Here is a 14,072-nt window from a genome sequence, read left to right as displayed (position 1 = left end):
TCAATAAAAAAAATTTCAACAAACAAATTGCATCCAAACGAACAGAACTCCATTTTACAAAAAGAATTACCCGGATGACAGATTACTATGCACTTACTATGCTGAGTTAATCTCAAGCAAGTAATCTTGGTAGTCAACCAGCTGTACTAGAATCAACAAAATTCTTAGACATTTTCAACATAATGTATGTATATGTGTTACATTTTCCCTCTTTACATGAACTGTACACAACTTACTACATTATAAATTACATCTATATGAACTGGAACCTTGCCAGCCTCTCCATCCTCAATCACTTTCATATCTACTATAAAATTATGAAACAAAAAAAGAAGAAAAGATAAAAAAAACCTACTAGCAAAACTTGAACAAGTGACTCGTAATGGCCAACCCATCTCTATTTTCTGAACCTCTACAAGACTTTTTTCAAGCCTGTCATATCCCAAGATCAAATGATGGAGAACTGATGAGACTAGGATTCTGTGCATGTAATTGAGGAATTATCTCTTGCTTTTTTATTGAAAAATCAGATTTCTGTTTGAAAAGCAAAGTAGCCTGTGCCTCCATTGCATCAAGGTCTAGACCTTCATAAAACTGATCATCATAAAATGCATCCTCATTCGCATCCCCATTTGTGTTGTGATGCTGAAATGAATCTCTTCCAGTAGCATCTGATTGGAGCATGAATTCTGGCTCTAGATTAATTTTAGGAACAGATTCAGATAGATGAAAACTCAATTTCCTTTTTCGACTTTCAATCTCCTGTTTTCCTATTGAGGAAACATTGGTTGTACAAGGCACAACTTGTGAGGAGATCCTGCACATTTGGGAGGAATCTGAACATCTACCAGCTAACCCATTTGCAGATTCAGTTTGAGGAGTCTGGAGAGAGTACAAGGTTTTGCCTGAGGAAATTCCACTTCCACTTTCACTTATCCTGGCCATTGAAGCCAAAGAATCAGGAGTTAAAGTGGCAGAACAATTAGGCTGCCTGTGCATTGGTGACTGGCTGAGCAAAGAGCGCCTGTTGCAGGAAATTGATTTGTTATGAGAATTTGTGGTAAGAATCTTGGTCACAAATAAAAGTATTAAACTCCTGGTTCCCATAAAACAGGACCAGTATTAGAATTCCATTTAAATGTCACTTCATCAAATAATTGATGTTTTTGTTAAAAGGAAAAGTAAAAGGTGGTGGATATTTTATGCCATCACATGGTAGCGTATTCCATACCATGATTTTTAAAACAATTTATGCTCATGTGTGTTAATATAACTTCAGGCTCTTAAGGAGAGAGAGAGAGAGAGAGAGAGAGAGAGAGAGAGAGACCTGTAGATTGCCATCATGTCAACTCTGCAACTTTCAGCTTGTGTACTTGCTGCTGTTGGATTGATCCCGTCATCTATAAAACTATCATTTGAATTGTTGTCCTGCTCATCTTCCTCATCATCAGATATATCAGCATCTGAAGACACCCTGAGAATAAACATCACATAGAAATCAGAATGGATATATTTCAAAAATTAAATCAAGTATTTCAAGTTGGGGGAGGAGGAAAGGAGGAATGTTTTTAAATTGGAAATTATGCATACAATAAAACAAGTAATATTAATTCACTATCTCATTAAGAACTTACTCAGCTTCCTCCTCAATGAAGGCTCCGCCGCCAATAACTGGATTCTTTTTACCTGAGGCAACAAGTATTGAGTACTGGTATATAATTCAATAGAAAATTTGGTCGCTAAACATATTGCTACACCATAACCAGTATAAATCAGGCTCCAGTCAACTGAAAAGGTTGGCTAAAACAACAGAATTTAAGGGGAAAAGATTCTCATTACAAATATTAGCAAATTCCAACACTCGAAAGTACAGACATTTAGATGCATTAGACTTGGAATTCAAGGTACCTCTGACACACTTATTTCGGAAAGGACTAGAAAATGATCTTGCAAGGTTTGCTATTGGAACACTATTTTCTTTGACGCTTTTCAGATTCCTACTTTTACCACAATCTCCAACCTTACGCAACCTTTTAAGCTTGCGCCTCTGTTCAATACTTTCTGACTTTTCTCCAGAACTTAAAAGCCAATCTTTGCTACAGCTAGTGTTTGTCAAGTTTGCAAAGGGAGTTTGGGCTTCCTCAATGCCTGGAGCAGTGGATGTACATCCTCTTATATGGACATTATTGTTCAACTTAGATACAGGAGTTTGAACCACATTATTAATAGGAGAAACAGAGCTATTTCTTCTAATAACCGTTCCATTTCTTTCTGGACGTGGAGACTTCAATATCGATGTGGTATGCAACTGGGCAGGAGAAACAAAGTCTCTAACAAGAAACTCATTTGTCTTTTTACCATTCAATAAGCCTGCAAAATCCAATCTTTCATCATAAACTTTCTATCCTGCACACATTTCAAATCTAAGCAAAATTTACATTCCTAAAACTCTAGATACAGTGAAATAGGTTTCTGGAGAAAAAATACAAACCTCTATCGTTGACTGGGGACTCTGGAACAATACCACTTTTGATCAAATTTGTCAGTCGCGGACTAAGCTCAACATCTATGAAATCATTACCGCATTCATCATCCACAAGCAAGGGTGCCTTAATTTCCGTAGCATCAGGCATCTCACCACCACTATCTCCTTCATTTGACAGATTTCCCTTCAAAATTGGTGTTTCCGGAATATTCTCAATCCCATCCAACTTCTTTTCTTGCTGGACATCAGCATCACATAATCCAGATTTTGGCAGAGTCTTATTCTTTATGCATCTTGTCGGAGAAGTTATTTCTCCAACAGCAGTAGCTTGCATAGTCAGTTCCTTGTTGTCTTCAGTTGAAGTTCTCAAATGGAAAGAATCTTGCTTTAAATAATTTGACAACTTTGCAATGCTTGCAGTTGTACACTTAGCATGTGACACTACTTTAAAAGGAAGCAATGGGACAGATAAAATTAAGACCTTTCCAAAAGCATCAACAGATACATAATCCGAACCAAAGAGGTATGAGTGCAAAGGAGGATCTTGGCCACAAAATTCAGGCACACTGTGTTTCTCTTTCGTTTTTAAGGTCTGCCAAGGTGATACTTCAAATACTTCTCTTTGAGACTTTATGCTTGGAGAATTAACAGAACCCAGCAAACCTGCACAACATTTTAAGATTCAAGTCAAATAATAATAAAATAGAGGTCTATAATAACATGCATCTCCTAAACATTCAACATTGCAACCCAAAAAAAAAGGAAGAAAATAACTATCTAATACAACATGGGGCAAAAGCAAGAAGAACAGCAGTAAAAATCCGAAGCCACTGTGAGGTCGGGTTTCAAAAAAATGTACAACACACTATATAAGCTGAAAGTTTCCAGGCTCAAAACCTTCATCATAACTTGGCTGAAAGGACTTACAGACTCAGGGTGCAACTTCACTTGTGAAAATGAACAATGCATATATCTATTTGCATAAATAGGGGGGATAATTTGTGAGTTGGGAGACGAAGAAAAGTGAAAATATATACATACCTACATACATATATCTATTTATATAAGCCGTTTACTTTTGTTCCTTAAAACTATTTGTAGAGATACACAATTATAAATGTTAAATACACGTCTCTCTATAAATAAGAAAATACATAGCTGTAGCTTGAATGTCATTAGCACTGGGACTAAAAAAAATGACATAAGTAAATGTACCTAGCCCCTAGCTACTTTTGAATAATATGCTAGTACAACAAAATTTATTTTTTTGCTAAGTGCTTCAGTACATAGAATCTCAACTGTCCCTTCAAAGTGAGAAAACAACAGAATGCTTTCTGAATACCCAGTTTTTTTTTTTTTTATTTATTTTTTTTATATTCAAGCCTTTTAGAGCTATCAAGGATGGTATTACCTTTTAATACCCAGTTTTTTTTTTTTTTATTTAAAATTTTTATATTCAAGCCTTTTAGAGCTATCAAGGATGGTATTACCTTTTGTTTCAGGGTCATGTTGTTCAGCTGCTTCAACTACCATGCTCTTTCCAAGAATGATTTCATCCTAGATCCATTAAATGGTTGAATAAGAAAAGACAGTATAATGCAATAAAAGAAAACAATTGATGCACAAAAAGTTCAATTATAACCTCAACAACAGTGGCTTCACTATCTCCAGAAAATGATAGTCCTTGCAAACGTTGCATCATGTCAATCAGCATCCCAGTTCTATTCGCATGCATTACTTTATGCACTCTGGAAGGAAATGTCTGGAAGTGAGGAAAAGCAATAAGAGATGGTGTCCATATATTTTCACTGGTAGGGTAATACTTGGCAATTAAAGTAGTTTCAGCAACAGTTAGTTTTTCTTCGAACACAGATGTCTGAATGGCATGATCATCTTTAACTTTCTTTCCACGAGGAACAAATTGTTCAATTGACAGCTCAACAAATTGGACTTCGGGTTTGTAAACATGGGGAATCTACCCAAAAAAGAGAAAAATATATATAGGTTGAGAAAGAATAATTAAAATAATGATAGGAAAAAAATTAGGCAGAGAAAGCAAAACTGTAGAATTTAAAGTTTAAAAAATAAAAATCTTTTTAAAAGATCTCACCATCCTAGGACTAGAATGAAAATTGAAGCTGTGCATCCCCCCATTTCGCATGTGCTTTCTAACAGCCTTGCTGTTTGCCTGCTTTCGCATGTAACCCTTCAATTCTGACCCTTCACAAGCTAAAACTAGTAATTCTTGTCAAGGAATCACTTGAAATGGCATTAGAAACTTGTAAAGATATTGAAACCTGAAATTAGTAGGAGGAAAAAAATGCTCATATTATTCTCACTGCCAACCAACTCAATATAATGCATTATTCAAAATACAAAAAGGATATCAACTCGTCCATCATGCTTTCTTCCAGTTCTCCCCATGCGCTGAATCATTCTCAATGGTGAGACATTAGCATCAAAACATATTACAAGATCAACTTCCATGATATCCAAGCCTTCTTCACCGATTGATGTGGCAACAATGACATTGTATCCACCAGCCCGAAATTTCTGAGGGAGAACAAAGTAAGCCGATGCAAAGAGATGAGAAAAACAATAAAGACTATCATAGTTACCTCCAAAACAGCTTGTTGAACTTTTTGTGACTGGCCTTTCAATGCTTTTCCTATAAGCAACCATAAATAACAAATATTTTCTTTAGATTAGTATATCATATTTCCTGCTTACCATAATGATAATCCATTCTAGGAATCAAAATTGAAATATTCTTGAAGTGCAGGAAGATAATAACTTTAAAAGAAATAGGAAAAGTAATTAGAAAACCAAGCAAATAAATTTTCCCAAAAATATAAGTAGAGGAAGAGACCAACAAACCTGAGCTTTGGCCAATAAACTGGGTTGCTTTAACTAAATCCCCAATATTCGCTAGTGCTTCCATTATGTCCCTGAATGTTTGCATAATTGTGATGGTAACCAAGAAAAAAACTAAAATCAAATATAAGAAATACAAAATAGACTGGGAGCAACATAACTGAGTTGACTATCAAATATCTCATTCACCTGACACTTCCCCTAAAATTTGAGAAAATAATTACCCTTGAGCTCTGTGGATCCTTCGTTTCTGCATCCACATTTATAGTTGTCTCATTAACCAATGGATAGCAAAACTTTCAAACACACTCATATTTTGAGTTTTATGGTTGCCTATGAATATAAACATAATTATATCTAGGTGTCAATTATTAGCAACATTTATAGTTTACAAATTGAAAAGAAATCATCTCAACTATAATAGTGAGATAACATGCCACATACTGAAATGATCAAGTAGTACTTCTAACATTTTGGACAATTTGGGACTTGGTGCACCGTGAGACAGATTTTGCTGCATCAAGAGCTTTGCTTTCCGAATATCTTCATTTTTACTCATAAACCTTGCAAAAAACCTGCAAAAATTTAAAATTGACTGATGTTAAACTTGAAAGAAAATGTTCTGAGTGGCACTTATAAAAAGAGAGCATGTTCTGAATGGCTTCAAACTCCATGTCATCGGCATTTAATATAATGACCACAATGCTAGTTATATTTAAATAGGGGGAAAATTTTTTGCCACCTAACTGAAACTCCAATTAGTGAAATTCTTTCAACTCAAACACTATTTTGTACCAATTCTCCATCCAAATCAATCTCTTATTGGACAATGGAGGATATCAGCCTTTAACTTGAAAAACCTGTTCTGTTTTTTGAATAAATGTCCTATTCATTTGGAACTCTGACCTCAGGTATAGGTAGTGGCAAAGCCAGAAATTTTTTTCAAGGGGACCAATGTCATAGAGTGGTGTGGAACTTTTTAAAGCCAGTATTTTATCTGAAGGATAATCTATTTTGACAATTCACAAGCTAGCATCAAGGTGATAAACTTCACAAACTGATTCAACTCCATGTTATGTCATACAAATGTGAAATTAAAAAACGCTATGTTATCTAGCTTGCTAAGTAGCGATCAACCATCACCTTTCACAAACTATAAGCAATACTGTTGTCATAAATACTTTTTTCACAACTCTTAATGAATCCCTAGTCTCATTTTTGTTGATATCTGCATTTTTTAAAAATAAATAGTAAAAAATATGTGAACATGATGTTGTCACTATAGTCTATAGCATTATAATTAAATGGTTTTATGTCTAAAAAATTGATAAGTCATATGACACAAGTAAGAATTTATAATGACATCAATAATCTTAAAATGACAAATGATAACTATTAGTTTTAAAAGAGATCTAGAACATACAGCTTACAATAGAGATAAACATAAATGAATAAATACATAAATATATAAGATCAATGCGAAATAGTAGATATTTTAAATAAAAGACTCTTTTAATATATTTAATTTACAAACACATGAGGGAGGGAGTGAATGCCAGGGCCATCCTGCCCCTCACCCCCTCCCTCTGCCCCTGGATACAGGACTACTTGTAGAGCTCATACAAGGGTTTTGGCACTTGAATTCAAGATTGAAACCATGTTCTTTGGCAATAAAATATTTTAACCAACAATTCATTGGACAGGGTTCTGTGAAATAGATTAAAAAGTTCATAACAAGCATGAAGGGCAAGCAGGCATGATTTCAAAGATCACGTGTCAACTTGTCAAGTCAGTGCAAAAATAAAGGGTGCACAAGAACATACCCCTGTTTCAACTTTTCTTCAAGCATTTCATATGCTGGTCTTATCCCATGGCTTGAGAGTAGCTTACGAATATGGTAGAGAGTGATAAGAACTCCAAAATATCCTTCCACTTCATTGTACTTAATATGGGGAAGATTTGGAGGGGGTGCTTGACGAAATTTATCCCTCAGGTTAAGTAACTCACATGGGCTCAACTGCCAACCACCAAAGAGAGAGACAGAGAGAAATGAGTAAGAAACTGAACACAATTTGATGGTATTATTAAGGATTAACAAGATATCAAAAGGAAGTAGGGTGCAAAACTGTCACAGCTAAAATTTACAATTTAAAACTACAGCTGAGAAATTTACCAAATTTCATCTCAGGTCACAATGCAGTTCATTTGAAGAATAATGTTAACATATGACAACAGAGATGTGCTGAATTCACTAAAACACCCAGGTGCTAGCAATTAGACATTTATAAAATAGAAATCTCTTCGTGCTATTAACAACAGAAATACATGATCACATATGCATTTCTTTTAAGGAGCAATCCCTATAAAAATGGTGTAGAATCATTTGACAGCATCACTTTTTCCAATGACTTGATAACACACACACACACACACATCATGATAACAGATTATTTCCATCAAAAGCTATGTAATTTAAAATGAGACCATTATATTCTGAGGGGACAAAAAAAATACTCCCATCAATTTGTAATAGCAGCTTCTTGACAAGGAATATTCTCCCAGAGCTAAATAAATTATAATTAGTTTTTCACCAAATCGGGAGAATTGCATCTGAATCCTGAATAAAATCTGTAAGATAGCTACTTAATCTCCCTATGTATTTAAAGATGTAATGAAAGCATCAGCATCTTGGGTATGCAATAACAGTATCAATGTACTCCAACAATTAATGGAAATCTTACCAAGGATCGATTTAAAAGTTGCACAACAAAGGCCTTTGAGCTCATAAAAAATTCTGACCGGGATGAAAAGAAGAATTTTTTTTTTTTTTTTTTGGGGGGTTATATTAGCAAGAACATGTGCATCTTAAATTTGTTCCTTTCAAGGATTCCATCTTCGACTGACTGATCATTTGAGGTTTACTGATTTTAATTGAGCTGCTGAATTCCAAAGAAGCTGCTATAGGTAAAATTAACAGGTGTTGGTATCCAAACTCTAAATCTCTAACAAGGTTGCCACTACCTGAGTTAGTCTAAAAGCACTAGATGAGGCCCAAAAGGTAAAACTGGAGTCTCCTTGTTACATAACCAAGGAGTACATTTTTCATAAAAACTCAATTGCCAAGAAAAATCATACACCTGGAACTTCATCAGAACTTGGAACAGAACATATTATAAGGTTCAGATGGCATACTCAAATGAAGGAATGCAAAACAAACAAATTAACCTTGCAGAGTAGACTTTCAAAATTAAAAGAATTTAATGTATACGAAACCATACAGTTTGATAGTCTCTATTGAGAATTCCAACAGCGCAAAGCCTGGCTACAATTGGACGTATTACTTCTGAGAGCTTATTATTAACTTCGACCGCATCTTGCCCCAATGCAACCTAGTAACATAGCAACCAAAATGGGATATCCACGCACAAAGAAACACATGGTTATTAAGAAGAAAGGCTACAAACCACAAGAGGAAAAATAGTGCATACCTGAATCAACTCTATCTTTCTGTTGTGCACATATGGGCTAACGTCATTATCACTTTCATTACGATATTCAAGAGTTGAGATATATAAGTTATCAATAATTTGCTGGATGGTCTGCTGCTTTGCTGATTAATTGCATTTAGCATAAGGATCTAAAATGTTTTAGAAACTTTACAGAACCAAAGTAGATGCGAGCAACTTACATCCTGGTGTTGCCGTCAAAGCTAGAATTCTCAGTTGCACTGGTACAGCCATTAACTAAATTTTGGAGTATCGTTAGTATCTCAAACCAGTTACTGTGTCCAAAAACACATGCTTGAGCAAAGCCTGTATACCAGAAGATTTAAAATAAAATAAAGATTTGGAATAAAAAAAAGGAAACACAAACCTCACGAACTGCAACACAATAAGAATAATTTCCCATTGCTCGATGAGCTTCATCAATCACCAAACACACCAAGTATTTCACCAAGCATGTACCTGGGACAAATTACTTCATGAGTAAATCAATAATGGAAGATAGAACAGAAAAATATCACATGAAATAATTGGGGTCTCAAAATACAAGTTTTCCTTTCTTTTCTTTTCTTTTTCGTTTTTTTTTTTTTCTTTTTTTTGGGGAGGTGAGGGGGGGGGGGGGGGGGGGTTAAAAGCATCATGCTGAACTTAGAAAGGGTTGGGATAAAAAATTTAACCAAAAAAAAAGGCAAAAATATTAATTTGAGAAGCTGTAAGTTCAAGTGCAAATAATTAATCATTCAATTAAAGCTATAGTGATACAAACAAGAGTGAAATTAATTTACATAAATTTACACTCCAATTGTTGATTTTCTCAATTTACACCAAGGCTGAGCAATTCCAAAATAAAATTATAGACAAGAAGAAATAATATAAGATAATACTCTGGTAGCTAAAGTTATTAACAACTAAATCCCTCTTGAATTTTAACCTAAATTAATACCATAGAAATTTATATGGCTAGACCTGCACAGAAGGAAATTTCAATCACAATGTTTTCCTCTTTGCCTTAATATTACTTATTGTTATTCCAACTTCCGAGGGATTTGTTTCCATTATACTCTAGATTTGACAGGATAAACATCTCCCCTGAAATATTGAAAACTCAATACGTTACTTAATATTCTCCAAAAGTTGTACACATTTATAAATAGAAAAATAACATCTCCATGAACTGTGAATCACTCCTTCCAACCAAAACTTCTTTTAGTACTTCCTATGATTATGGAAGTCTTTATGCCACTATCTCAATTCAGATTACATGCAGAAAATACCTTCCCATGTTAGTTCAATGTCACAATTAATCATAACAATTCAGCAACCCAAAAAATATTAAGCTGCGGTTCAAAGATTCACCAGACTGAATATCCTTTTCCAGCACTTGTGGAGTAACAAAGAAAACTCTTTTTGTTTTCCAAAAGCCTGCTCTTTTTGTAGGACTTATCTGACCCGTCATATCAATTGTCCATTCCTGCAATAAGTTTGATTTATATCTTCCCAAAACATGTAAATGACTTCCTTCTTTTTTTTTTTTTAAAAAAAAAACATGTAAATGAATCTTTTTTTTTTTTTTTAAATAAAAAAAAAAGTCCATTAAGAGGCAAAAAATTGAGCATATCACCACATTGATGACTGAAGAGAGCATCTTACCTGAGGAATTCCCACAATATTATGGCATGCTTCAATCTGTTGCATGACAAGAGGTCGAGAAGGAGCGGCAAAGACTATTTTTCCTGCCATGGGAAGACCAAGCCAAGCATAGATGTCAATATTTCAGAAGTTAAGCTTCCAAAATAAAAAAATTAAAACACAAGGAAGTGGATAGATGTGCTCCATGTAAGTAATTAAAAAATATTTTTTTCCATATGCTTTGCAAAAGAAATAAAAAGAGGCAATTAAACAAGAAAAAAAAAAAATCATGGCCACATATGTGGCCTGATATTTCAATTGCTCAACTGGAATCTGATTTGACCAAGTTTGGAGGATGGTGACCCATTGACCTCTCTTTTATTCAACAAAGCATTGCTGACTAAATGTTAATTAAATTTTTTTACAAATAAGTTACACATGCACCCAATGGGTCTAAAACCCACGACCTTACCCTTCATCCAATTATTATGGAGAAGCAAGTGCCAATTGAACTATATCTCATTGGCTATATGTTAATTAATATATGGAATATCATCAAAGAAACTTGAAAGTGATGGAGTATACATATAGCCCCAAGTATTAAATATGAATATAAAGGTGCAAGAAGTGAAGATGCCACATAACACTGCTTGCATAGTCCATTTGGGTTTTCCTTAAGAGCCCAGAGCTCCGACAAAAATCCATTTAGATCCTTCCAAAATTTACAATGAGACTTTTGGAATAGTGTTTCTATCATACCAAATAGTTTCTCAGAGGCAATCTTCCAATCATTGAGGAGAGAAAGAAAATCAACTTCTAAGATAAAATTGGTTCCAAAAGATGTCCTAGAACAAAAGTTGTTTTTCTTAAACCAAACCAAGAAACAGAAACACAATGTCTGAGAGGTAGATTCAACGAGAATATGGCCTTTGAAATTAATTTGACACTTAGAACCAGGAAATTTTGCTTCTTTTAGAAGGTATCAGATGGCAAGTTTCTAAAAATTAGTTTCTCTAAGAAGTTTACTAATTATTAGTTTTATGAAAAACCATTTAAAATTCAACAAAAGTTATCATATGGTTCAAAAATGGTGCTTTCTTTGTGCATCATCATCAGACAACTTATAGTAAAACATTAACTCATTAGAGAACAAATAAATTCAACCTGAACTTGAATGTTGGTTGCACTAAATAATAGTAAAGAGCATATTACCATCAGGAAACCATCTGAAGTAGTTAAACATAACGACTGCAGCAATAAGCGTCTTCCCAAGCCCCGTCGGCAATGCCACCAATGTATTTGAAAATAATGCTTTCTTGGTGATAGCAAATTGATAATCACGAAGAGGAATATTAACTGCATGATTCAAAACAATTATTTTAAGAGAGAGAGACAGATAAGCTTGTTGTAATGCTTGAACTTGAAGCATCTGTGAAATTCAGGTGACAAATGTTGGTAATGGTGACAACAATACAATTTGTAATAACCAAAAAAAAAAAAAAAAAAAAAAAGCGCTAAAGTTCCACCACTTTTACTATAAAAGACTTAATAACACAAATAGTATCATTGACAACTCTTTTTCCACTCAATTTATGTGTGTGAAATATGGGTTAAAACTCAAGGAAAATTTCATAGTTAATATCATTTTTACTACAAAAAAAGCTTATAAACAAGTATCAATTTCATGACAATGAACATGATTGGCGCCATTCCAGAACATAGTGAATAAATTTTTAAGTTACATTTTTGCCTTCAGTGACACATCAACCAGAAAGGATTATCTAATGAAATTTGTAATATCCCTAACATCACTCATGATAAACTATTACAAGAAAACTAAACGGAATTACTAAAATAGTTATCGACACATGGAACCACCATTAACATAACAAGGACTAGAAGTTTATTTATATTGAAGCATATCCACTTTCACAATTACAGAACTATATTGCATTATCCTATACATATTGCTCTTAGGTTTCGGGTTGTTTTCATTTTGACCCTTAACATTTCAAGATTTTCATTTGAACCCTTCATGTTTGATTCTGTTTTCATATTGGTCTTCCGAACGACTTCAAAAACAATTAAAATTCTTGCCTTCTATATTAGAGCTACCATTTTCATGTAATAGTTAAATATGAATGGCGAACCAATACGAAAATATAATGAAACATGGTAGATCAAAATGAAAATTTTAAAACATAAAGCTGCAAAATGAATACAACTCCAAATTTTAAGGGCAAAAGGTACAATTTAGTAAAATAAAAAAAAAAAAAAGACCGAAACTTTGAATTACCCATTTGTTTAAAAATCCCTAAAAACCCAAAAAATGAGGATAAAAAGTAAAAAAGTGAAAACCTGGGTAAATCCAAGTTTGAGCTGCGTGAGCATCAATGTCAATGCCGCAGCTGAGCTCATCGCCACCGTCGAAGCGATCTCGATCGATTTCGACGAAATCCTGAGCTTGACGATGATACTGTGGCGGTCTCGGTGGGCCCGACTTTGATACGAACTTGTCGAGCGTGGATTGCCGACCTTGTTTGTTGTTGGTGTATGAAGTAGTGCAGGATTGGAATTTGGGAGTTTCGGGAGGGGCAAAATGGGAAAATTGCTCAGAAGTAGAAGTTGAAGGCTTCGGATTCGTGTTAGCATTGGCGGTGGCGGTGGCGCAAGCCACATCGATTTCTCTAACGGCTGCTTCCCAATCAAAACCCTAAACACAGAGAGAGAGAGAGAGAGAGAGAGAGAGAGAGAGATTAAACGAAACGAAACGGTGAGTTTTGAAGAGAGAGAGAGAATGGGACTTACGTCGTCGTCTTCTTCGATGATTGAGGTCATTGGACTGTGGAAGCTGAAGAGAGAGAGAGAGCGTGAAGAAGTGAGAAGCTAAAACGGTGAGTTTAGTGAGAGAGAGAGAGAGAGAGAGAGTGGCGGGAAAACTTGAAAATGTTTTTATACCGTTTGGTGCATTTTTAATTTTTGGGCATAATGAGAAGTACGGGGCAAGCTACTGATTGGGCTTTTGTTTTAGTAAGCAATAGGTTGGCCCAAATCTTAGTTATCTTTTTTTTTGGTAAATTACTTTTGTCATCTTATCACAATCCAATCCAATACAACACATTGACTGGGTTTGGATACAGCTTAAAGCTGCGGCGCGTTTTGGTTTCACGTTTTCTCCTCTTTTTTTTTTTTTTCCTGCCGCAATGGTTGACTTCGGGGGCCAAAAGTTACTGTGCGTGCACTGTGCGTGTACTGTTCATGCACTGTTCACGCACTGTTCACGTCATTTTTAATATTAAAAGTGGGTCCCACAACACTATTCACACATTTAAAAATTATTTTGCTACAGTGTTTTCAGCAACAATCAGTTTTTATCAACTTTCAGCAACAATAAGTGCTATCCAAACGGACCCAATTGTTGAATTTATAGATTTATAGATTTTTTTTTTTTTTTGGATGGTAAGACTAAGACTTTTATTAATAAACTCAAAGAAAAGCTACATCATGGAGAAGAACTTACTCTAGGTGTGCGTTTTTGCGCTTCCTAGACTCGTTTGCATTTCACTTTTTTTTTTTTTTTT

The 14,072-nt window shown here is 34.6% G+C and overlaps 1 protein-coding gene across 1 annotated transcript; it reads right to left on the bottom strand.

The window, feature by feature from the left end:
- Positions 1-27: 27 nt before the first annotated feature.
- On the bottom strand, positions 28-13,412 carry LOC112031974 (DEAD-box ATP-dependent RNA helicase FANCM). The gene is made up of 23 exons (XM_065763680.1): positions 13,300-13,412; positions 12,850-13,204; positions 11,704-11,847; positions 10,513-10,595; positions 10,219-10,333; positions 9,233-9,324; positions 9,048-9,102; positions 8,848-8,969; positions 8,638-8,748; positions 7,183-7,376; positions 5,804-5,934; positions 5,549-5,609; positions 5,363-5,433; positions 5,104-5,153; positions 4,873-5,038; positions 4,596-4,723; positions 4,128-4,460; positions 3,976-4,042; positions 2,492-3,148; positions 1,909-2,370; positions 1,635-1,686; positions 1,328-1,474; positions 28-1,024 (listed from the first exon to the last, which is right to left on the bottom strand). Exons 1-23 carry the CDS (start codon positions 13,327-13,329, stop codon positions 436-438), a joined length of 4,215 nt encoding a protein of 1,404 aa, XP_065619752.1. The 5' UTR covers positions 13,330-13,412; the 3' UTR covers positions 28-435.
- Between the last annotated feature and the right edge of the window lie 660 nt (positions 13,413-14,072).

The sequence above is a fragment of the Quercus suber genome, unplaced genomic scaffold (assembly GCF_002906115.3).
Source record: "Quercus suber isolate HL8 unplaced genomic scaffold, Cork oak 2.0 scaffold_518, whole genome shotgun sequence".
NCBI lineage: Eukaryota > Viridiplantae > Streptophyta > Magnoliopsida > Fagales > Fagaceae > Quercus > Quercus suber.
Note: the sequence above shows the minus strand (reverse complement) of the source record. Positions and strands in the feature narration are given on the sequence as shown.

Coding starts and splice junctions, on each gene's coding strand:
- LOC112031974 (XM_065763680.1), bottom strand. CDS start 13,329: ATGACCTCAATCATCGAAGAAGACGACGAC. Junction 9,103..9,232: donor ATTGTGTTGCAGTTCGTGAG/GTTTGTGTTTCC, acceptor TCCAAAATTTAG/TTAATGGCTGTACCAGTGCA. Junction 8,970..9,047: donor TTTGACGGCAACACCAGGAT/GTAAGTTGCTCG, acceptor GCAATTAATCAG/CAAAGCAGCAGACCATCCAG.